The sequence below is a fragment of the Centroberyx affinis genome, unplaced genomic scaffold (assembly GCF_046629955.1).
Source record: "Centroberyx affinis isolate AG114_WGS23_722 - 3 ecotype Tasmania unplaced genomic scaffold, CSIRO-AGI_Caff_v1 ptg000301l_1, whole genome shotgun sequence".
NCBI classification, from domain to species: domain Eukaryota; kingdom Metazoa; phylum Chordata; class Actinopteri; order Beryciformes; family Berycidae; genus Centroberyx; species Centroberyx affinis.
This window is the reverse complement of record NW_027278979.1, coordinates 55,145-79,907: the sequence shown is the minus strand read 5'-3', so window position 1 is coordinate 79,907 and position 24,763 is coordinate 55,145. Positions and strand designations below refer to the sequence as shown.

At 39.5% G+C, this 24,763-nt stretch overlaps 2 protein-coding genes across 2 annotated transcripts; one reads left to right on the top strand and one right to left on the bottom strand.

Annotated features, from left to right (window-relative positions):
- The first annotated feature begins 1,074 nt into the window (after window positions 1-1,074).
- On the top strand, window positions 1,075-7,856 carry slc25a44a (solute carrier family 25 member 44a). The gene is made up of 4 exons (XM_071515073.1): window positions 1,075-1,207; window positions 2,363-3,071; window positions 4,473-4,600; window positions 5,297-7,856. Exons 2-4 carry the CDS (start codon window positions 2,438-2,440, stop codon window positions 5,486-5,488), a joined length of 954 nt encoding a protein of 317 aa, XP_071371174.1. The 5' UTR covers window positions 1,075-1,207; window positions 2,363-2,437; the 3' UTR covers window positions 5,489-7,856.
- Window positions 7,857-9,181: 1,325 nt separating this feature from the next.
- On the bottom strand, window positions 9,182-18,833 carry skic8 (SKI8 subunit of superkiller complex). Its single transcript, XM_071515074.1, has 11 exons — window positions 18,726-18,833; window positions 18,122-18,170; window positions 17,951-17,978; window positions 17,567-17,672; window positions 16,084-16,256; window positions 14,594-14,742; window positions 12,692-12,785; window positions 11,900-11,993; window positions 11,690-11,782; window positions 11,024-11,102; window positions 9,182-9,460 (listed from the first exon to the last, which is right to left on the bottom strand). Exons 2-11 carry the CDS (start codon window positions 18,131-18,133, stop codon window positions 9,371-9,373), a joined length of 918 nt encoding a protein of 305 aa, XP_071371175.1. The 5' UTR covers window positions 18,134-18,170; window positions 18,726-18,833; the 3' UTR covers window positions 9,182-9,370.
- Window positions 18,834-24,763: the final 5,930 nt, after the last annotated feature.

Sequence of the window (24,763 nt, the reverse complement as noted above, 5' to 3'; positions counted from 1 at the left end):
AATCTTTTTTTTTTTATATATATATATAACTGCTACTGATATTTTATAAAATGAATAAGAAATATTGCTTAAACAAAGAAAATAAAAACAATGAACAATTAAAAAAAACACTTTAGTTTGTCATTCACAGAAAAATGAAATGTGAAGAATTTGTGGTCAGTTTCCCACAGAAAAGTGCACAAATCTTTGGTGCTCACAGACAATGGTTTAATTTGGACCTAATACTTGATCAATGTGCAGAAATATGATGCCTACAAGATTCACAACATCTTTTGTGTTAGCCTACAATTAATCATAAATGATCAACACATAGAAGAATAATTGCTTGTGTCAGGTTACTTGGGGCCAAACACCATTTCAGAACTTTCTCAGGTAATGCCTAACCACCATTCAACACTTCTGCAATAATTCCTGTGTTTTTTGTTCAGGTACTGGATTATAGATGCCGTGTTTGTAAATAGACTGATTGGTAAATTACAAGTACTTTGTGAACACCACCCCTCATCTCTACTGGGAATGTGACTTTAAAGCCCATATGTAAAGGACCCACGTGACGTTACGGAAGTGACTTGTATGTTCTCACGCTGCCTTCAGGTACGCCTAGTAAACGCCGGCTTCCTACCACACTACTCGTAAATACGGCTTCTCTTATTATGGCTGCCTTTCCCTTGGTTAAATGAATAGTGAAAATACATAGAATGCCAAACACAGAATTAATTACATTTATCACTTTTATCATCAGCTGTTGACAAAGCTTCCATACTCTCCGAAAGTCATATCCGTGCATCATAGAAAATTCGTTTCCCATTTGCATTTACCACTTTGTTGAATCGCTCATGCGTGGTCTTCATGTAATTCCAATATGTCTGACAGCACTTAAACGCACCATCAGCTAAACTAATAGCCAAGTAAACATTTTTTTTTCCATTGGACAACCGGGAGAGAAATGGAACTTTAATTCGCTTTTTTAAAGAAAACCTTGCAAAAAAAAAAAATCATAACAATAGCTCACTAAAACAAAATACAGCTGATGACCCTTGACCCTCGACATCGTTTGTTACTAGCATGAATGGACGGGAAGGCATGATGACCCACCTTGTAGAGACAAGGCCGTAGTTTAACAAAGCTCGCCTGGGTTATGCTGCTAAATTTCGCAAGACTGACCGAGAGGCGGAAAGTGAAGCCGAGCAAGATGAGCTGCTAACAAGTGAGTTTCCTCGGTGTAAAAAAAACCCAACAAAAACCTCTGAGGTCGGTAGTTTACAGAGGATAAAATATATCGTTTCCATAACAGGCAACGCGACCACAGACTATCATTGCACGTGTTTCCTGGTGCCTTAACGTTACTACTGCAAGATAACACAATACTATCGTGTGTGATGGATTGTTTTGACACGCTTTCTGTTCTGACACTGTTATGAAACTGTGCTTGTTAGTGTGTGTTTTGCAAGGACAAATCATGTTTTTGTCTTGCTGCCATTCATGCTGACCTCCAATATCAACTGTACACATGCATACACGGGAAGTCTGTCTGTACACTGTGTTATTCTGTATATTTGAGTAGCAAGCTCTTATATGTAGCCTACTCTGTTTTCCCTCAGAGATCAGTAGGCTTATCTTGTGCAGCATGGATAGCATGTAGTAGATAGAGTGGTTTATAGCCTTTGGCACTGTCCTTGTTGTCCTCTGCATTCTTCTGCATTCCTCTGCTTTGGGTTGCTGATAACTTAGCAGACTTTGCTTTTCCAGGGAAATTGTGGCAATTCCATCAGGTCTGTCAGGCTGTGTCTTGTCCCTTAGACATAGTAGGAAATTAGGACTAAATTATAAAATTGATATACACTTTTACACCGATTGTCTTTTAATTCTTTTCTGTAGTAGGCACACATCCTGAGTTAACCCTTTGGAGATTTATTGAATGATTTTTTTTTTTGGCCTTAGAATTCAGACATTGTCTTTTTTGTTTGTGCTCAACCATTGATGAACAGCTGTTTTTCTCACATGCATATATTATTATCTAACCTTTATTTTACCAGGTTGTCTCATTGAGATGCAATCTCTTTTTCAAGAGAGACCTGGTCCAAGAAATGGCGGTGTTAGCAGCAATGTTGCATGTCACAATGCATACAAAAATGCATACAAAATTAGACACAAATACACATAATCACATTAAAAATATAGCAGAATTAGGGCAGGGATCGAGCCCAGGCTCAAAAACCGCGCCCCAAACGGAGAACTCCATTCAGAGTGGAATTTAGTCCAGGACTCGACCAGACCCCCACCCACGAAACCGGCCAGAGAGGTTTTCCACCCATTAAAAAAACAAGACTTTATTAATGTTGAATCCTCTTGGTCCTTGCAGGTGTGATGGCTGTCGGAGGGTCCATGACTGCAGACACGTGGCTCTAGGAGCTGGGGAGCCGCCCAGGCCGGCAGAATGCAGCAGAAAGGCGCCATCCAGATCATCGAATGGGAGGACCTGGACAAGAGGAAGTTCTACTCCCTGGGGGTCTTCATGACCATGACCACCAGGGCCACCGTCTACCCCGCCAGCCTCATCCGCACCCGCCTGCAGGTGCAGAAGGGCAAGGCGCTCTACTCGGGCACCTTCGACGCCTTCTGCAAGATCCTGCGAGCGGAGGGCGTGCGGGGCCTGTACCGCGGCTTCATGGTCAACACGTTCACGCTGGTGTCGGGACAGGCTTACATCACCACCTACGAACTGGTGCGCAAATACGTGTCTCACTACTCGCCCAGTAACACGGTGAAGTCGCTGGTGGCGGGCGGGGCGGCGTCCCTGGTGGCCCAGACCATCACCGTGCCCATAGACGTGGTGTCCCAGCAGCTGATGATGCAAGGCCAGGGGGAGCACCTGACTCGCTTTAAGGTCAAACCCAAGATGATGGTGGCGGCGACCAAGCGCAAACTGACTTTCGGGCAAACCCGCGACATCGTGGTGCAGATATTCGCCGCCGACGGTTTCCGGGGATTTTACAGGGGCTACGTGGCGTCGCTGCTCACCTACATCCCAAACAGTGCACTCTGGTGGCCTTTTTATCATTTTTATGCAGGTAAATGACACTCTGTTAGTCAAGTGAAAGTCTATTCTGTCTGTTATTCTCAGAACTAATGTAAACTTTTAACCTTTTAACCAATTTAAAAGAAATGTACTTATTGAAATACAAAACACCCCTCTTTTTGTTACAATAAGTAATTTCAATCTTGAGTCATGGCCACCCCCCCCCATCTCAGTCAGGCTATAGTCGGCTATACAACTTCTAGTGAGATTTTGCCACTTGACTTAAAGCTCCTTTTCCTTGCCACTGCATGAGTAGATGGAGAAGTTAAAAATAAATAAATAAATAACTATAGCAACCCAAGTCCTATAGAAAGGATGGATTCAGGGGGCCCCATGCTTACCTTTGCCTAGGGCCCCCAAATCACTAAGTCCGCCCTTGGGTATTCTCAGTTACTGCATCCATGTGGGAGAGTGGACCCAGATCTAGCTCAAAACTGATGGGAAAATGGGTTTGCAGCACTGCATGCAACATGATACATACTTACACTCATTATAAACAAAATATACAAAAAAAAGTAAAAAGACCAATGGAAAGGGCAGTAGATTGCATGACTGAGAGAGTGGGTAGGACAGAGTAGAGAGTTTTACCTATCACAGTTAATCAGGTTTACGGCACGTGGGATAAATGTCAACAGTCTGTTTGATTTAGCCTGCAGTTGCCTGAACCCACAACTGGAAGGGAGCGGCTCAGATTCTTCCCACAATTGATGACTAAAGGCAGTCTGTGATGCTCTGGGCTTTACACAGCACCTGTCATACATAGTCATCACTGAGAGTGGTCTGCTGAGTGCCTTGTTTGCCACTTTCACAATATACAGTATATAAATACACGTTCAAACCCACATAACTTTATTTTAAATTCTAGTCAAGAGCCCAAGGTTTCCAAAGATACCAAATATGTCATGCTGAATTGCAGGGAAATGTGTATAAAATGATGCACAAACGTCTAGATTTTTCCCTTTTGACGTAATGGTGCAGCCATAAAAAAAATGGCGCCTTAAGTTGGGTTTGAATATTTCACTCAATATAAGCAGCTATAGCTTCAATGAAGCGTTGGAACGTGCAGATGCACAATATGGATGTGACATTGTCCTACAGTATGGGGGGAAAAAAACGTTTCTGACTCTGAAGCTACTTAAGAGGAAATTTAAGAGGAAACGCAGAGTGCAAGGGGTTCAACCAGGCAGTATACAGTATGAACAGCTACTGTACATTAGAATGAACACAGTTAAGTTTCAAAGGAACAGTATCGTATGATGTTGCATGTAAATGAACATGGATTGGTTTGAATTATGTAAACCCTTGTAAATGCCAACCCTCTGTCTCCTGCTACAGCAGGCTATACATGAAATGCCTTGCCCTCACACTATTTCCCTGTCCTTTGTGTTCCCAGAGCAGCTGTCCCTGCTCGCGCCCAGTGAGTGTCCTCACCTGATTCTGCAGGCTTTGGCGGGACCAATGGCAGCGGCGACAGCCTCCACCATCACCAACCCCATGGATGTGGTTCGGGCCAGAGTTCAGGTAAACAACAGAAAGCCCCATAAAGAAAGATTTGACGCTCATAACAGTGTTTCGGCCGTATTGCCTTAAGGTATGAGCATTAAATCTTTCTTTATGGGGCTGTTATTTTTTTCCTCTTCTATAGTTGCTTTGCCAATACCAGCACCTCACTAGGACACCGGTGTGCATCTATCTACGACTGATACTGCTGGATTGAAATAGTTGGGACTGTGCCAGAGATTTGTGTACAAGAAAACAAGCTCTGTTGATATTATTGTGAATTCTACTGGTCCTATAGAGGTCATACATTACTTAATACCCCTTTTAATTATTGGTTTAAACGCACATTATATCACTGTATTTCCATGTAGTGTATACACATCCAGAACAAAGAATGTATAGCAGGACTTGGCTTGAGTTGAATTGGATTTTCCCACTTTTTCTGAAATACAATCCTTCAAGATTCAAGAAAAGTTTATTGTCCATCATTGCAGGCAACATGGAATTGTTTAATACTTAAAAAAACAACAACAGCAAAACAAAGAAAATACACATGAAGCATTGTAAGGTGCTGTGTGCAGTGTGGAAAAGTGCTGTTTTGGGTTAAAAACATACAGTATCTCTCTCTGTATTGTCCTAAACATCACAGACACAGATCACCATACAAAGTTCATCTGCAAATAACACTGCTTATTAACTCTCCCCTGTCTGTTAAAGGTGGAGGGCAGATCGTCTGTGATCGAGACGTTCAAGCAGCTGCTGGCAGAGGAGGGAGTGTGGGGGATGACCAAGGGCCTGTCAGCCCGCATCATTTCCTCCACGCCGACGTCGGTGCTCATCGTGGTGGGTTACGAGACTCTGAAGAGACTGAGCCTGCGGGCCGAGCTGGTAGAGTCCAGACACTGGTGACGGGCCAGAGGAGCGACCCAGGACGGCCTCGTATCGCGCTACACCTCAACAAGCCTGGGCAGGAACAGGCGGGACAGGCAAAAACGACTTGTGTGTGTGTGTGTCAACCTGCAACAAACCCTGATCTTTCTCGCAGCCTTCGGCCTACTGGTCCGCTGTATAGTTGTTTCCGTATGCCTTTTTAGAACTGTGTTACCTTGATGTTTTAATGCAGGTATGGAGCAGGGTGCACATGGTGATGTTCGATTGGGAGTTAGAGGAGGAATTATCTTGGCCTTTTTTCCATTTTTCAGATGTGCTTCTACTGGCTATTTTGTTTATTTTCTTTGGTTAAAGTGTTATTGTGAAATATGAGACTTTTTGTTCCAAAAAAGAGATATCCACAGACTATGAAAAATCATTGGACATGTATTCTTAAGACGTGTTTGGTAGCAAAACATTAAAATCAATTAAGGTAAATCTTTAAGGATAGTAGGTAAATTCAGTCCCTGGTTGACAAAATTATGGATCTTATAAAGTGATATTCAGTCAGTGATATTGAATGATGAACTTGATGATGTATTTTTTTTTCTTAAATGGATATATAGCATTGGAAAGGAACTCCTCATATGCAGTAGTTATGGATTTTTTTTTCTCCTGTGTCATATTGTAACTGCACCAAAACAGTCTAAGCATGTGCAAGCTTGATGCACATGGTGAACATCGGGTAATTGTTACTTTCCAAATGGATATAATGTTTTAAAATGGAGCTCTCGATTGTAAATTATGTATTTTTGCGTTTGTGATGAGGCTAGTCTAGTGTGTATTCAAGGTGCCAAAATCTGGAGGCACTGCAAAACAAAAAAGCCTTGTTTCTTAAAAGCCGATCACTCTAAAAAGCAGATGAGAGCTTGATATCTGCATGGTGCATTCCAATGAGCAGATAATGGCAAAAATATATGGTTACATATATATATATATATATATATAATATGGTGAACGGTGATAAACATAATCTCATCTTTGTGTAGGCCTGTCTGGTGTGGAGAATAAGGTGTATGGCTATTTCAGTATGTAATTTCCTATATCTAGTATGGAGAAAAAAAGTATCGTTCTTCTGTTCACTTACAGGAGAACAAAGATGAACGTTGTCTCAAGGTTTTTGTGAAACCTGGGCCAGATTAGAGTAGTTTCACAGAAAAATCTTCTATGTAGCTGCATCATGCTGATTTGATTATTTTTCCAGCAGTCTGTGAAGTCAGAGATAGTAGGCAGTATAGGAATGTCTCACTTAAAATACTATATTAATGAATTCTATGGATGGATGATTTGATCAGAGCAACCAGGCAGCTGTTTCTGCTTGTTTTTAGCTCAGATTTTGCTCTCATGCCTCAACAGACTGTACAGTACAGACTGGAGCTTGACAGAACAGATGAGAAATGGGATGACAAAACAGAAGCTAGGCTTAAACCCAAGGTACATGGATTAGTCTGCAGACCACACAGCCACTCATGAAGTACCACAGTGTTTTTGTTTTCACGTTCCTACAAGTTCAGCTACACAGCCGTGTCTCAGATGGTAGGGATTCAGTATTTTGTTCACGGGTCGCCTCTGCGGTTAGGATCAAGGGGGATCGGACCTGGGACCTTCCGGTTACAGGACAGTCGCTGGGCCATGCTGCTGTAGGTTGTAGCATTACACCAGCAGATAAAACTACCAGGATGCCTTCAGATCCTTATTCTGCCAGTCAACTAATAACAAGTTTGAATTAAATCAACAGCAAATGGGATGAGTTGCAGGCAATTGGTAGGGAAACACACGTTTATACACAGGATACACTTTTGGCCAGTGAGCAATTTGAAGGTTAAGTGACCTGTTCAATGCACGACATGTAAATTGTATTTTTTTTTTAAAATCTGACGGTGGTGGGCTGGTTACAAGGTTTATTATAATGTTGGAAATAACCCATAATGCCACTTCTCAGCAGCTGGAGAAGCATCCTGTAAATGCAGCCATTTTTAGATTTTACTGTCTTGACTACTGCCAGAAAACACACAGATGTATCAATGGATTATTTTGAAATTCTGTGACCTTTTTTTTTAAACCTGGGAAATGTTTTTGTGTGTGCAAACGGCACATTTCACTTTGTACAACACAATGTTCAAGCAAATAATAATGATGTACTCTTGACATCTCCACTGTTAAGTGATGTGATGAATACTGTTAAGAAGAAATCAAATGGACCTTCGTCTTTGCAGGAAGTCATATGTTGAACAACACCTCAATCCACCAAATTCTTATGTGATATTCAGCATCACAGAGAATTGTTAAAGCTACAGTTCAATGTGTTTTTAACACTGAGAACATATTGTTGATTAATATTGGCCTTTGAATGGAAAGTCTAATAAATGACTGTGAATCACTGCAATGTTTGGTTAACTAGTCTCACCTACCCATTTTACACATATTTAAAAACAATGTTACTACTAGGTCACCATGTCATCAACACATCTTAAATCAATCAAATCAAATCAAACGATGCATCAAATCCTCTGTGAAGGACATCAGACATTACCATAGAATATAATGCCTATTATCACATTTGACATTTATACTGTATGTTTGAAGAAAATCCTACACAGGTTACCTTTAATGTTTCAACTCTGGACATGAAAGTTTGTTGGGATACTTAAGGAAAATCTTATTTATTAAACTTATTTATTTGGAGCCTGGCCTTTGTGCTGCAGCATCAGGATCTTACAGGCTTGTAATACTCCTGCTGGTCCAGTGGAGGGAGCATGAGATTATACTTCAAATCAAACACAATGCTCAAACAATTTCTTTCCTATCTTGTGTTCCCTGCCATTGATTTGAAAAGGTGGAGTCCCCACAAATCACGGTAAGAATCAGATGTGACAGACATGAAACATCAGAAATGTTGTTGGAAGTAGGGGTTGGAAGTAGGGAAACAGGAATTTCAGTTAGGAATGAAACTGAGCATTGAATTTTAAAAGCAGGAATTCCTAATAAAATAGCCATTGTTTGGGATTTATAGATTGTTTAATTGAATACTCCAAGGTTTGTATTTAAGACAATGGAATGGGATCAAAAGTGACAAATATAAGTCCATGTTTAATGTCATGATGGAGACCACATTGCCAACTGTCCAGCTTTCACCAGTCTGTCATTCTTTTGAATTGACATTCTGCACAGATATCACACCGACTAGTGTGAACATCCTGGCTTTTTACAAATTAAGTTCAAGAGTCTCCTGCCCATCTTAAAATCTGACTTGGAAAACACAAGCTTTTGTTTTTTTAGAATATATTCAAGGCTATGAAATGTGTGTGCGCATATAGACATTAGAAGTTGCGAATCAGGCTGGGTTATTGTTGCAAAAAGTTTGGCCAGAAGTATTGATAAATTCTGCAAAGCTCTGTACTATTGACAGTGTTGCAAAAGTTACAACACAGATAACTGATGATAATAGATAGATAGATAGATAGATAGATAGATAGATAGATAGATAGATAGATAGATAGATAGATAGGCACTCACACTTTGCTGTTGTGTTGCTTTTGGCCTGCGAAACAATTGTCCTCTGGGATCATCATAAAGTTGAACTTGAACTTAATATGGAACTAACTGATTTATGAGTATGAGTTCAAGCGCTGTCAAGGGCCATGCACATAAACTCAAAAAATACAACGGAAACAAAAATACAAAAACAAAACCCTTTATTTGACCACAGCAGGTCAGTGCAAAATAATCCATGACATTTACAGCCTGCCCCTCCTGCCCCTCCCCCGAGCCCTAATTTCGACTATATGGTTGTCGTAACCACTCTGAAAATCCAGAGGAGTTTTCATCTTGGTCTGCTGTACCGCCCCAGCCTGATTTCCTTCACATGGGACAGTCGTAGATGTGGATGGCCCGGTCATCTCCAGCTGAGATGATCTTCGATCCTGTGTTGTTGTACTTGACACTCCAAACCTGAGGACAAGGAGAGCAGAGAGGATGGGAAAAATTACCTTGGTATAAACATAGTATATGTACAAAGTGTTTTATTACAAAATCACATATCCACAGTTTGAAAAAAGTGACACCTAACCATACAAACAAAGATTAATAGCATGACTGACGGCATAAAACAACAAGAGGCACTTGAGCTCCCTAATGTCCTGGCATTTGTCCTCATCATTATGCTAATCGGTACAGCAACGTGCTCCAAAATCCAAACAGATCATCTGTTCAATAGGGGGAACCTGTGGTGTAAGTATGAAGTTTCTATCGTATCGATCTTGAGTTACTGTGTTCACAAGAATGTACATTACACAGACAGACACACAGACGCTACCGCAACAACATAATGTCTTGCATATGATGTAGCCAGTTAGATTTCTTGATTAAATGAATTTAATTTAATTCCTCTGAGCTCAGCAGCATGTATCTAGCATTCACACAGGCAACACAGCGTCTCCTCAAGGATCAAGGACCAAACCAGGTTCCTGATGTACCGGACGTCCTGTTAGACCCTGGGACGTCCTGTTGGACCCTGGGACATCCTGTACACCTCAGTTGTTCTTTCAGCCATTCAACAGTGCGTCTCTACTTGTCCAGCAGTAACTCCGGCGCCAAGAGGCCCTAAAGCTCTCTGACATTCGTCTCTTGACAATTTTGGCATAATGAACTGACCAAGCCGCATTTCATGGCCTTTTACGGGGAACACTTTACACAAATGACTCATTACCATGAGGATTTGCATTTGCTAATTTCACATGACCCCAACATTGGCTAGATAGGGATTAGTCTCAGCACTGAAACTGCAGTGAGCATGATTATTGTTCATTAATGAAGTAAACGAAGTCCAACATAATTATGTTATGCTACATTCATCCAGTTAAATAGCCCTTGAAAATGTGTTGCGTTTCTTTTGGCAGTGAGTATATATTGTAACTGCTCCAGGGCATTTGAAGCTCTCGCACGCACAAACAATATAGGCATAAAAGGCAATATAGGCAAGCTAAACATGGCGTGGCCTTTCTTTGAGCTTTTTACCAATACCTCAAAAATGTACCAACATACCATTGATGTGAGTAAAAAGTGACGCCTGAGAGCAAAGAACTGAGCAGTCAACGGCTGAAACAAATTTTCCAATTTGAAGAACAAAGGCAATGCTAGGACATTTAATAGGCTGCAATTTGTCCCTCTAGATCTTAAGGCTTTGCAGTCATCTTTCTTGACGAGACAAAAAAAACAATATGGCAGACTTAACCGTCTCTGATCTCCTCCCTCTGAGGAGCCATGCTATTTCAATCAGCAGCTTTGTTGAAAAAGGGATGAACCTCCCCACAGGCGCCTGCAAGCACAGATCTAATGACAGCTGGGATTATTGGTTTTGCCAGAGCTGAAACATCAGAGTCGGGGTATGTGAGGGGCCAGACAAGGACAGCGGCCATATTGACCCAAACACATCAACACCCAGATAGATTTTCACACTTTCAATTGGGATTATAACACGCTCATTGGAAGAGATGCACTGCTCATCTTAGTCACCTGGTCTTGATGGTCGAAGAAAGTGTTGACACACGCTCTGGAGCTGGCGTCCCAAACCTTCACACTCTTGTCAGATGAGCTGGAGGTAGCAGAGGATAGAAAAAACATGTCTCCCTTGTTGTGTTTTGCAGTTCCTCTTAGTATCAAACTATGATGGCTGCCTGACCCGCACCATTTACCTTTTTGTAGTTTGGCACTGAACTGAAAACCCAGTTTGATAAACAGCTTTCAAATCAATATTTCAAGCAGCCTGGCACTGGATTTGTGCAATGGGAGTGAAATGATGGGAAAGTGGGCAGAGTAAAGCAAACTCACTAATATCACTTCATACACTAACAGACAATGGACTACTGGTTATTATCCTCTATCATAATTACAGTGCCATAGCAAGCAATATCTACTATGCAAGTGTGATGACATCCTTTCCTCTGTGTGCTCTACCATTCTTTTAGTGTTATTGTACATAGTTTTAAACACTGATTTCTAACCAATCATCTATTCATTTACATTCTGAAAATGGAGTGTCATTCTCAAAACATCCACGTGCCTAGTTTTGGAAAGACAACTTGGTTGGATGGATAGATAACCACCAAGTGAATGAAGACCACTGTGTTGCAACCACCTAAAGCTAGAACCCCCCTCACCTCCCAAAGTGTTTAGTTTTACCTGGAGACAAAATGGGTGTCATCTGGTGAGAAAGCTACGTTAAGAACCCAGGATCCATGTCCGCTCAGCGTGCCGGCCAAGTTGGCATGTTGCCTGAAACACAACAACAACAACAGCAACAACTTATATGGAGCCAACAGACTGCTTCAAAACTACTGCCAGGCCTAGTCACAAGTCAGAAGTCACAAGACAGTTGGCAGCTGAACTCACACGTCATAAATCTTGATGTAGCCGTCGTCGGAGGCGGTGACCAGCAGCTGGGAGTCAGGGGAGAAGGTGAGGGATCTGATGGGCATGGCGTGACCTGGAGAGAGGAGACACCGACACTCAGTAAGCTTCCTCAGAGACCTCAGCTTTGTTCTCAAAACTGTACAAAGGGTACAAAGGTACTTGAACTTCAAAAGGTACAAAGGTACAAAAGGGAGGAAGCTTCAGGATGCCCACATGCAATCAGAGAAGAAGCTCTGTTCCACCCGCTCCACTAAAGCACTAAACAGCAGCCAAAGAAGCAAGGTTAGAAGAGACAATCCAGTCCTGTGTATGATGTACACATGTACAATATATGTCTCCGTTTTCATTTGTGCATGATAGGAAATGTGCAACAGTGGTAGGATACTAATGTGCTGTTTTACAGTGTCTTCATATACAGAAAGTGTTTTATGTCCAAGAAAACTGTCCTTTGGGACAACAAAGCCCATCTTCATCCATCCTCCATCATCACAATATAAATAAGGTTTGGCCTTTTATCTGTGGCCTTACTGCCCCCTGCATTCTTTTTTTTTTTTTTTAATTAATACATTTTTTAATTTTAATTCCTTTTGCCTTGACCCATTTTAATTAATGTCGGTCAGTATCCATCATTTGTCTCACTGGCTTAAATGAATTTTTTATTGTGTGTGAAGCTCTTTGTAACTCTGTTTTGAAAAGCGATATATGAATAAAGTTATTATTATTAGTACCCTTATCATCATCAGTAATAATAATAATAATAGTTGGACATACCTTCCAACGTATGGAGTAGCTTTCCAGTGGCAATGTCAAAGATGTTGATGATTCCATCGATGGCTCCGCTGGCCAAGTATTTTCCATCTGGGCTCTGAAGAGCAAAACAGAATGAGACCAATTAATGTATTAATCATGATGACAATTTTCAACTTGCTGTAGCTTCCTGTAGAGAACTGAGGCAAGAAGAGCTACAAGACCTCTACTCAGATGATCTGTTAAACTGAAGGTTCAGAATTTGAATAAGCCTTTATCTGGATGTATAGTCAGGATGTTCCCCTTGGTATCCTATACAAGCTACTGATACTAGTTACTGATTGGCTAGTGCTAAACATACAGACAGTAATAACTGCTTTTAATAAAAACAACTAGTTCTGAAGTCATGGAGTTATCATGGCTTGTGTTTGGAGGTTTTGAGACTCATAGCACTTTGAATTATTCATGAAATATTCACAAAATAAGCCATTTTTAAGCCATCCATTTTCTATAGCGGATGTGTACTTTCCTCCTTTTTGATGACGTATCTGGTTGCATTTTTACTTAAGGGACAGTAAAAAACAACCCACCCTGCCCGGGTCATTCATTGTTCCCTCTCTTCTCCCATTGTTCATTTTCATATTCACTGTAATCTCATATGGGATGGGCCATTTATGTGGTATGACACAAAAATAAAAATTCCATCTAAGAGAACACTACTCCCCAACGTATTGATTTATGGCACTTCAAGAGGGAGTTGGCAAAGAAACAAGGCAAAAACAAAACAAAAAATACTTTTCTTAATGCATTTTTGTGAAGAATTTAGCTGAAAGTTAGACTTTCACACAATGATGGCAAGTCAAAAGACATTTTGCAAGCTGGATCTCTAGGGGTTCATGCTGGATTCAGTCCCAAAGAAGATGAACTTTGAGTAAGCGCCCACAGTTGATGTTAAGGCTATTAAATTGTTCGCATTTTATCAAGTTTGTTTGTTCTTAAAACACTCAGAATTACATTTTATGTACAAAATGCACAACAAAAATGAAGGATGACATGATGTTAAGGCACAGGTTGTTCAAGTAAAATTACATCCCTGCACAAATTACTACGTTTAATGTTTAGTTCATCTGTAGAGCCACCATCAGCTAAGCGTGTTGTTCGTGTGAGCAATTATTTTAATCCAACTTCCTAGAAATTTCCATTACTCAATTTAATCAATCATAGGCCTGGCTGTTCTGAGCACAGGAAGACAGCTAGAGGGCAATTTAAAAACATTAGGCATGCTCCATCAATATACACTACACAAGAGTGATAACCTTTTCTCAGAAAATTGGCCTGCTGCGCTGTTACTTTAGGCATACACAAAGATTCAACTCAAATTAGCAAGCTTGTTTTCGCGTGTGTGTGCGGATGTAATATCTGCCAGCAAACACACACACACACACTTCCTGTATGCCTACTCTTCATAGAAACAACCCAGGCTACTTGCAGAGTGTCTGTCTTCATGTGGCTGGACTGGACTTGTTTGTTTAGATCATAATAAAATATACTGATTTATGTGTTGAAAACCTTTTAAACCCAATTTAAGAAGCCTTACTAACTATCAACAAGAATTGGTTTGAAATACAGGAGGTTAAGAGAAGTGACATCACAGGAGTGCAGCGGAAAGAAGGGTCAGCTGTTTAAATAAGGGAAAACCTGGGTAAACCTGGTTTTTGCATGAGATATATGAGTGAGGAGACAGAACAGCAAGACAGAGATACTGACTGCCAAAGAAATCAGACAAATAACAAATTCAGAAAAGAGTATAGTTATACAGAGCCACAGCACTCATGTCTGTGCTCGTCTATTTGACCCTTTGAGAGAATTTGAGACTTGAGAAGCGAACACCTCGCCAACCAAAACGACATTTTGAGGTTTCCTTACGTAAGCGATACTCAGGATGAATTTCCCTCGAGTGTCCAGAGAATACTCCTTCTTGCCACTTTCCACTCCAAAGATGTTGACTTTGCCAAGATGGCTTCCTGTTGCGATGTATTTAGAGTCTGGGGAGAAGGCGACTGTCCACGCATCAACTAGAAGGAGAGGAGAGCAGAAAAACAGAAGGAGGAATTAATTGATCATATTGATTAGTTGCCTGGAGTTTTGTCTATCTGCAGCAAGCACACACTAATTAAAGCAGTGTTTCACTCAGTCACAATTTATTATTTAATATGCATACCTGCTGTGACTTTGGTAGCTGTCAACCTCCAGCACTACCTGTTCCCTTGAGTGTGTATTATTGTCATTCTATATTTTTTCCAAGTTTCTTAATTATTGATAACTACGAACAAGCAAAATTGCTTCACAAAAAAAGACCCCAGGACATAGAAAAAAATTTGCCAAACCCTTGTAAGAAAAAAAATAAATTGCCAAACCCTTGTAAGAAAAAAGAAAAATTAAACGGTGACATAATGACTGATTACCAGAGCAGCCACTTTATATATAAGTGATGAAAATATAAATGATATGACTGTAATGTCATAGTGAAATATCCATTTAATAAGCTCATTTGCTAAGCGTACATAAGAAGTTAAGGGCATAGAAACAATCGCAAGTGGCGTGAAAGCAAAATAATCAGAGAGCCCAACTAGGGCTGATACATATACAACGTTGGATTAATAAATCCACAAATAAAGTTTTCCATCATTGCTGTGTGGAATATTATTCCAGCAGATGACAACCTGTAGGATTAATAAACAGCCTGCTGCAAAATTATCATATCCAGTAGCAAAAGCTAAACTCAACACCTTCTTGTTGTTGCATCCAGATAGTGAGTAGCCAAATAGAGAATTTAGAACAAAAGCCTACAATTTAAAACAGTTATGAATATCCAGCTCCAGCTGTTTCTGCAACATCTCTGGGTTCCTTTTTAGATGTTTAAACATGCAAAAAGTTGTGCAAAGTTTACTACCAGCAAATTGTAAAAAAGTTGGAAAAGGAGTGCTGCATATGTAAATCATATACCATATACTAGTTGTGTTGTGATGGGGGAAAAAAAAAGGATTGTGCATTTCATCCACTGACCCAGACCAACCACTGAGTGAAATGCAGTGTCACTAATGGAAGGTGACATGGCATTTAGATGGAAGTTCAGCTTGGTTCACAATACACCAAGAAAGAGAAATTTCTGGGGTGGGAGTGGGGTTCCTCAAAGGTGAGCTAGGAAAATAAAGTCAGTTTGTTGCGCTCTGCATCAGACCAGACATTGGCTCTGTGTAAAGATGACATTCCCTGGAGAGTCGTAATAAACATGCTTATACCTTCAATCAAACCTTCAGCACTCACTACGTTTACATGCACAGAGTAATCCGGCCATTGGCCACACTCTGGTTAAGCTCTTTACACAAACTTCCTCTAAGGCCTCCAAGTCTTACCTGGTCCAGCATCCATGGACTTGATCTGTTTGCCGGACTCCAGGTCCCAGAGGCGGATGTGGGCGTCCAGGGAGCTGGAGGCGGCGATAGCTCCGTTGTGGCTGATGTCGACCGACACCACGCCCAGCTGGTGGCCCTCCAGAGTCCACTGCAGCTCCAGCTTCTCATCTGACCTGGATGTGGGGGTTTGGCACAGACATTGTTTGGCCATTTCAAGTCAAGTCAAATTAACTTTATTTCTGGAGCACTTTTACCAAACAGGTTTCTGACAAAGTGCGTTATAGAAAGATATAAAGAAAAAAATATATCTCTCCTTTGTTAGGAAGCCTTTGAAAGCCAGATGTTAAAAAGTTACATTACTATATTTAGCACTTCAGCTGGGCTACTGAAATGAGGTGTGCTCCTGCTGCTCTGAACTAGTGCTGAAACGATTAGTCAATTAATCCATCAGTTGATCAAATGAATTAATCAATTACAATTTTGACAATAAATTAATAATTTCATTAATTAATCATTCATCAAGCAAAAATACCAAATATCTGTTGGTTACAGCTTCACAATACTAAGATTTGTTTCATATCATTAAATGAATACTTTGGGGTTTTTTGGCTGCTGGTCAGACTAAGTAAGCAATTTGAAGAATCACTTTGGGCTGTGGTAACTTGTGATGGGCAATTATTATTTTTGCCAGTTTACAGAGTAAATGCTTAATCAATTAATCTAAAAAATAATAAATAGATTAATCGATAATGAAGATAATCATTAGTTGCAGCCGTACTCTGAACTACATATCCATCCTTTATCCCCATAAAGGTGCTGGCACTGCAGGAGAGGACACAGACTGAGAAAGGCAGTCAAGTGTGTTACTGCAGTCTGGGGTTAGGCTGCGGTCCTGAGTCAATTTCCACTTTTCTCAAAACTCAGAGAGTTAATCAAGAGGGTGGGAGGGTAAGGGGGTGGGAGGGTGGGGGGGGTAGGGACGTCTCACTTTATTACTGTCACTATTATCACTTTTTATTTTTATATGATACTACATTGATGTATATTTTGTAACAATGTGGAATATGCCTGCCCAACCCTGGGAACTTTTGTTGAAAATCTCAATAAAAAGATTTTGAAAAGAAAGAAAACTCAGAGAGTTGATATATATTTGGCTATAGTTCAAAAAGATGAAATAAAAATGGGCCAAAAATACAAGTGAAAAAATATGACATTTGTCTTTGATGGAACTCCAGCCAAGAGAGCTCTAACCAAGAGAGCTTTTATTGTAAATGTAAATGTCAGATTAGCAAAGTTTCTCTGAACTGGATTGGACACATGAAGAAACATCAAGTGGCAAGGCTGGATCACTTTATTCAAATGCTCCATTCATAGATGTATTATATATAAACTTTATAAGTATGGCACTTTTCCAAATAGAGGTAGGAAATGCTTTACAGAAAAGAAGCAGTGTTCAAAGAAAGAAAAAAAAAACAACACTTACCATTTCCAGACTTTCACCATGTCATCTAAGGAGCCGGTGACAATAGTTTCCGTCCCGTCCGCCTCACTCTTACCCCACGCTGCTGTCCAGATTGCATCGTCATGTGCTGAGAGGAAACGAACGCAGGTTAGAACATTGTGAGAATAACAACAACACAGCAATGGTGGGTCTCATGTTTTCAAAACATCCAGTTTGATCACGGCATTATTATACTTAACATTTTCCCTAACACAATATTGGCCTGAACTGCCTATAGAATAATTGCCTTTTGAATAAATGTATGGTGACGTAGCCAGAGCAGGTCTATGAAACTAGTAAGAGTAATAGATCTGCTGAATAACATGGACTTTTTGGGGAAAAGGTCTTCTAAATAGCAATACTCACCATGCTCTTGCTTGAAAAGAATGCTGTACTGAAATTAAAAACAAATTGTTACAGTTAGTTGCAATTTTCTCATTCAGATACAAACTGAGGGCTAGATGGGAATTATGGATGTACAACCGAAGCTATTAGTTTGAAATGAACACATTTAATTTAGTCACTACTTTTGCTTACTTGAGTGCTCATCGTTGTTCCTGGAAGTGGGAGAACCAGCTACTTCAACCTAAAAACAAGGTGGAAGTTTGTTAGCATTGGAGGAACACAGGTGAAGTAGCGTTAATGGTTGGCTGAAGTGAAATACAACAAAATCTCTATCTGAGATGTTTTTGGAGGAAGAATAAAGTTCTTGTAAGGGCGCAGAGGATGAACACTGGGTGCTGATTTAAATAAATAAATAAATAAATAAATCAACAGTCACTGTCACTATTTTACCAGCCAAGACAGCTCTTTTTCCAGAAATGAAACTAAACCGCCAGCTTGTTTACCTGCCACAGCGGCTAGTAGAGCAGACAAACATACCAGCCACAGTCAAACTCTACCAGCCTCAAGTTCCCATTATGAAAGAGAGGCTTAGTTGATATAGATTTGAGAACAACTGCTGAAATAGCAGCTAACGTTAGCTAGTTAACTGGACAGCGTTATCAGTCAGCAGTTGGCACCAAAGTGAGGTTTGCTGGCTGCACAGTTACTTCACTGCCAGGTTATCGCTTCAGTATAAAGACTTAATCAATTCCTACACAAGACTGTTAACAGCTAGGTATAATATACACTTACGTACCTTCAAAAATCCGCATAAAATGTGTGATCAAATTTGGAAGCGCGTTTACATGGGAGACGCCATGACAACAACTAGCGTACTTCCCACTTCCGTTCCTCCTTTTCTTCTTCGTTGGTTTCACAGCGGTTGGCAAATAACTTATGGAGCGCATTACCGCCACCTACGGATCTGTGGATTATAGACTATTTCAGTGATTCATTATTATTGATTAATTCATAGATATTTTAGTGAAAACAATACATTTCTAAAGTGATTGATTTAACTGGGGGAACTGATAAAACAGTTTATTAAAAAAAACCTCAATAAGTTGGAAATAAATAAGTCAGTTCCTGTTGACTGTGCAGAAAGGTGTGAGGGAGAATCCACAGGCCAACAGGGTGCTGATGAGGGATCCTGTTATTTCTCTGTGGATTGAACACAGTATTATCTCACTATTAATTTTAGAGCGGAGGTCTGGGTGAATGTCATCTAACAACAACAAAAACGAGTCTCTAATAACAAGGTGTCACCCAATCAGAAATGGTAAAGCAGTAGGCAAATGTGAGATGGAAAACATGTCTGTAAATGGAATAATTCGCAAATCGATTTATAAATTCATTACTTTACTCACTGACTAAACACATAGGCTAATTAGGAAATTGAATTATTCGAATGACTCATTTAATTACAGTTTTATTATTTGTTTTATAGAGTTTTATTAATTGACCTATTTAAAGGTCAATTTAAATATTCACAATCTAAATTCTTTTTTAAAATGTAGGCTATCTGGTAATTAATCAATAACTGGTCACTGAACTAGTCTATAATAGTTATTGAGGCAAACTACAGGCTCTATATACAGTAGTTTACATTACAAATAGATATAATGTAAGAGTTTTTGACGACAACACTATTCAAAAACCCTTAATTTTTATTAATAATGGAAACTAACTCAAAACCTTTGGCAAACTGTCAAGTGCAAGAGGAATAAAACAAGAAAGAAAGAAAAAAAAAGTCTGTCTGTAAAAATGTAAAGAAGTGATTTTAAGCAGGCAGGATGAGCCAGGTCCGAGGGGCCAAGAAGACAAAAACATGATCAACTTTAGACAAGATTTAGACATGATTAACGTTTTTTTAGACGAGACCTCGGGACGGTCCTGAGCTGCCTGCCTGCCTCGCCTCATCACGGGTTAAAAGCAAAACATCCATGGAGCCAAGAGCCGGGCCGACCTGAGCCTGAAGAGAGAGCAGCAAAACAGCATCATTATTTTGAGCTGTGTAATTACACACACACACACACACACACACACACACACACACACACACACACACACACACACATGCACACACACACACACACACACAGAGGAGATCAAGATAAAACCTGGCAAAAGAATTATTCCAAATAGAGGCAGACAAATTATAACCAGTGTGTTTGAAATTACTCCTGACGTCAGACTGAAATAGATGTTTGGATCAGCAGAAGATGAGAGATGTCCTAGAAAAGTGTGTGTGTGTGTGTGTGTGTGTGTGTGTCTTTCTATCCTTGTGAGACCTTGGGAGTGAGGACATTTTTGTGAATTGAGGTCACTTTGGCCGGTCCACACTTCCTTCAAGGGGTAAATTTTAGGATTTGGGTTTAAGAATAAGATTAGAATTAGGATTGGGTTTGGATTAGAGTAAGAGTTAGGGTTAAGGTGATTAGGAAATTAATGACTGGAAGGTCCTCATAAGAATCAAAGCACAAGGGTGTGTGTGTGTGTGTGAGAGAGAGAGAGAGAGAGAGAAGGGGGGGAGAGAGAGAGAGAGAGCGAGAGAGAGGGAGAGGGAGAGAGAAAATTCCTATCAAAATCAAATCAAAGATGGAGTAAAACTTTGACATATAACACTTAGAAGAGAAAGTATAGGAGGATTTGACTTCTGAAGGCCTATAGCGATGCAGATATCTTTAATCTGAAGTTGCTGATAGTTGATATTTTGCGCCAATATGACCATTTTCATTCCAAAAATTACAAGGATTCAGTGTGTCCTCTTGGATTTCAATCTTGTCAGGGTGGAAAAGCCTCTGAAACAACATCAAATCACTAAAACTCCATTTAAACCCATAATAATTAGGGTTTTCTTTAGGGTTAGCAGCTCTTTAAGGCTGGATCAGCCACCCCATCTAATCAATGTTAGGGAAAACTCTGGGATACATTAGGCCTTTAAACAAATTTACACAAGAATGAACAGTTAAATGAATAATATGTACAAAGAAAATAAGATTTAGTTGTTGTTATGCAGCTGTGGTCAGAGAGGAACCTCTATCATATCAGCAGTGGGCGATATCTGATATTGATGAAAGACCAGTATCGGTGTCATATATCTGTCTTACCCTAACTCCAGTGGTGGAAGAAGTACTAAGATCTTTTACTTAAGTAAAAGTAGCAATTCAGCAATGTAAAGATACTCCATTACAAGTAAAAGTCCTGCATTCAAAATCTTACTTAAGTAAAAGTACATAAGTATTGGCAGCAAAATGTACTTAGAGTATCAAAGTAAACATACTCATTATGCAAACTGTCCCCATTTAGAGAGTTATATTTTTCATAAATGATTGGAATATTAATACTGATTTATTGACATACATGTACATGTAAGCAGCATTTTAAAGTTGTCAACGTGAAGCTAATTTTAACAATTTAGCTATACTTTTGGGTAGTCTAATCTATAACAATGATATTTTATAGTTATTTTATAAAGATGATCAAATGTTTTAAATATAAAATATTGATCTGAAAAGTAACTAGTAACTCTAGCTGTGAAATAAATGTAATGGAGTAAAAAGTATAATATTTCCTTCTAAAATGTAGTGGAGTATAAGTAAGCACAAAGTAGCACAAAATGGAAATACTCAAGTAAAGTACAAGTACCTCAAAATTGTACTTAAGTACAGTACTTGAGTAAATGTACTTAGTTACTTTCCACCACTGCCTAACTCTCATATTATGTGACACAGTGTGGGACATTTATAGAAGATTGCACATTTGGTACTTATGTGCAGGTGTGTGTGTGTGTGTGTGTGTGTGTGTGTGTGTGTGTACTGTGTCTGTGCATAACACAGTGACTAAAGATGGTTTCCTGCTTCACTTCAGAAGGAGGTTATTATCCTGATTGCGATGAGTGCTGCGCTCCCATCCAAAGCTTCATCAGCAGAGGAAGCTGCTCCGCCGCTCCCCCTCCTCCAGATGACTGTTTACTTCCAGATGAAGCGCTGGATGGCTTTTTACCTCTGAACACGAGCCAATTCTGGAACGACATGCTCGGTCGGCCGAGTTATAGAATAATGGATTTACCTTTCTATTTTAGTTCAAAGGACTCTAATATAAACCTTTTTTGTTAATGTTATTATACTCATAGCTAAGATTTACATTCATACATGAAAGTGGGAAATTAGTCTCAAAACTTGAATTATACATATATACTGTATATGAGAGCCTCATCCCTTAAATTTGAAGTTTATCTGAAATCTGGATATATTCTTATAGCCTTGAATGAAATGTATGAATGTGTTTTTTTTGGTCATAAGTTATGTTTATTTATTTTGATTGTTTAAGTCTAAGATTTCTGGTTTCTTGTTGTTACTCAGGCATTTATATATCTCACTCTGCTGGTTCCTATCTTGCTTGTGTGTTCTTGTAAATAAAAATGTTTGGCAGAAGCTTTAACTTAAATTACTTTAACTTGTAATTAAATCACAACATAAATGAATCAGACAAAAAACATGGGCTGCTTTCAGAGGCTCTGGCAGGAGACACTCACCTCATCCTCTTCATTTCTAGGCCTAAACTCGCTCCACTAATGATCAGAATGCTGCAGTTTTCAGCCAAGTGATTAATTTTGGCTCTTCAGGGAAATAATGGCGGGTAATGAAGTGATGTTAGCCGAAGCTCGCTTAAATGATGGATGGAGGAAGGATGTACTTCTGCTGTAATTATCTTTAATATGACAGAGTATAGTGCTTTGACAACATAAAGCATGTCCGCAATTTTCTCTGCAATAGTCCATCTTTTTTTATTCAAAACATAACATAGGAACCATTCATACGTTTACAGAGATTAAGATTCATAAAACTGATATTCTATAAAAAGTTATTAAGTGCAGTTACACCCTTTTTGCACCAAATTTCTTTTGACCATCAGATTGACCATCAGATAGAGCTCAACAGGAGATTTCCAGTGATATATTAATTTTTTTACCAAAATGTCACATTAGCATGAAGACCTTGATACACTGTTTGTCTACAACAAAATACATCCCAACTTAATAAAATATCCCATAATGCAGCAATTAATCAATCAAAACGAAAATTAATTGTTCATATTGACTGGAAATCTCTATCTTCATCATCAAATCTCTATCTTCACCTCAACATCAAACCATATAAACTGAACATGTATGCCATTTTTTTTAGTAGAACATTTGTTTTCCACATTGATTATCAGTGTTTTTCAGTGACAAAAGCAATGGTTTAGTTTGGTAGCAAAGAGGGAGAGTGAATCAGTGTTCATCTGTCTTTTGCCTGAAACATTTGCATTTCCCATTATTTCACTCTTATCTTCTATTTCCCTGGCTTCCAATGGGCTAAGCAGACAGAAAGCTGTAAATGATGAAAGATTTTGAAAAACTAATGATCTATATGCTGTACGCAGAAAACTGAGAGCAGTGTTTTCCATTCGCAATTGTTAAGACAATTGCAAAAGAATGAACTGCTCATAAAAAGCAGTAACTGGGCGTCTTCGAGGGCTTCTTCTGGGTCTGTTTGCTAAAATCCCACTCAGACTGTACAGAACTGCTTCAAACAGATCATGTGGCTCATGCTGCATCCCTTTGAGATGGTGTATTGATGTCAGGGCAGAGAGCTTTGAACCCTGAGAAGGCCTCAGTCTGCTGTGCTGTGGCTTTAGGGAGCAGCGCTGCGAGGATCAGAGCCGCTCTCATCTCCCGGCTCCACTTTTCAAAGTCAGAATCAAAGCTTCGCCCCGCACAACTAACTTTTTGGGACACATCTCACATCGCTAATATTGTTTAGGAGTGTCTGACGTGCGCAGCGTGATCAAGTTGTCTGAATTCTGCATCTGTCAAGTGCCTCCGCTCTGTCGTTTAAGTTAAGCGTGGCTTGACACAAATACAGAAAATAACTCCAAAAAGTGTGCAAATGCGTCAGCTGCTTATGTAATTGGCATTTTTCTACCTTGACTGGGCTTTTAGAATATCAGCCGAGCCTGATTATGGGATTTACTCTTGGCAAACTGTGTTAAGGGAAATAAAAATGACTAATCCAAAAAAACTGATTAACGCCAAAAGTAAAAACTTTTGAGCTGAGCTGTCCGTTTATAAGAGGTTTGACTCATTATAAATCCCTCCTCAGCAAACTTTAAAAAAAAAACTTTAGAATGCAAAGAGCAAAATCTTGGAGTATAGATTAGTCAGTTAAAATGACAACTGTGTTTGGGTGTTGACCGGTGTTGACACACGTATACATTTTTTTGGTACTGCAGTGTGTTCCCATAGCCTGTGGTTTTTCAACTTCCTCTCCAAATCAATTTCACTTCCTTTCCAGTAACTTTCAATAAAATGATACATTCACAAATTCAGAGGCTGGAAAAGACTTTCAAGTGTGTGTGTGTGTGTGTGTGTGTGTGTGTGTGTGTGTGTGTGGTATAACAACCAGTGTGTCTTCTTAGCCTGTCCATCTGCATATACCTAACCAGTGTGTCTCCCTCTGCTGGGCTGTTAGGGAATCAAGTTGTAACCAAGAAGCATGAGCTCAAACAACAGCAACAGAACAGAAACAACCAGGTAAATGTGATATTTCTCCATAAAACCAACAAAAATGATGCACAGGCATATTTATTATAACTGTAAAGACAAGCTGAAGGGCTGTGGATGATAAAATATAAAAAAGTAAAAAAAAAAAAAAGTAATGAGCTGTATTCTGTGATCAGAAAACAGAACATTTATTTTGTTTCATTTGCAGTCCTTAAGATAATTGTTATTCCATAATAATTGCCAGATAA

Coding starts and splice junctions, on each gene's coding strand:
- slc25a44a (XM_071515073.1), top strand. CDS start 2,438: ATGCAGCAGAAAGGCGCCATCCAGATCATCGAATGGGAGGACCTGGAC. Junction 3,072..4,472: donor TTTTTATCATTTTTATGCAG/GTAAATGACACT, acceptor TTGTGTTCCCAG/AGCAGCTGTCCCTGCTCGCG. Junction 4,601..5,296: donor TGGTTCGGGCCAGAGTTCAG/GTAAACAACAGA, acceptor TGTCTGTTAAAG/GTGGAGGGCAGATCGTCTGT.
- skic8 (XM_071515074.1), bottom strand. Junction 17,673..17,950: donor TCTTTTCAAGCAAGAGCATG/GTGAGTATTGCT, acceptor GTTTCCTCTCAG/CACATGACGATGCAATCTGG. Junction 9,461..11,023: donor TCTTCGACCATCAAGACCAG/GTGACTAAGATG, acceptor CCTTGTCCTCAG/GTTTGGAGTGTCAAGTACAA.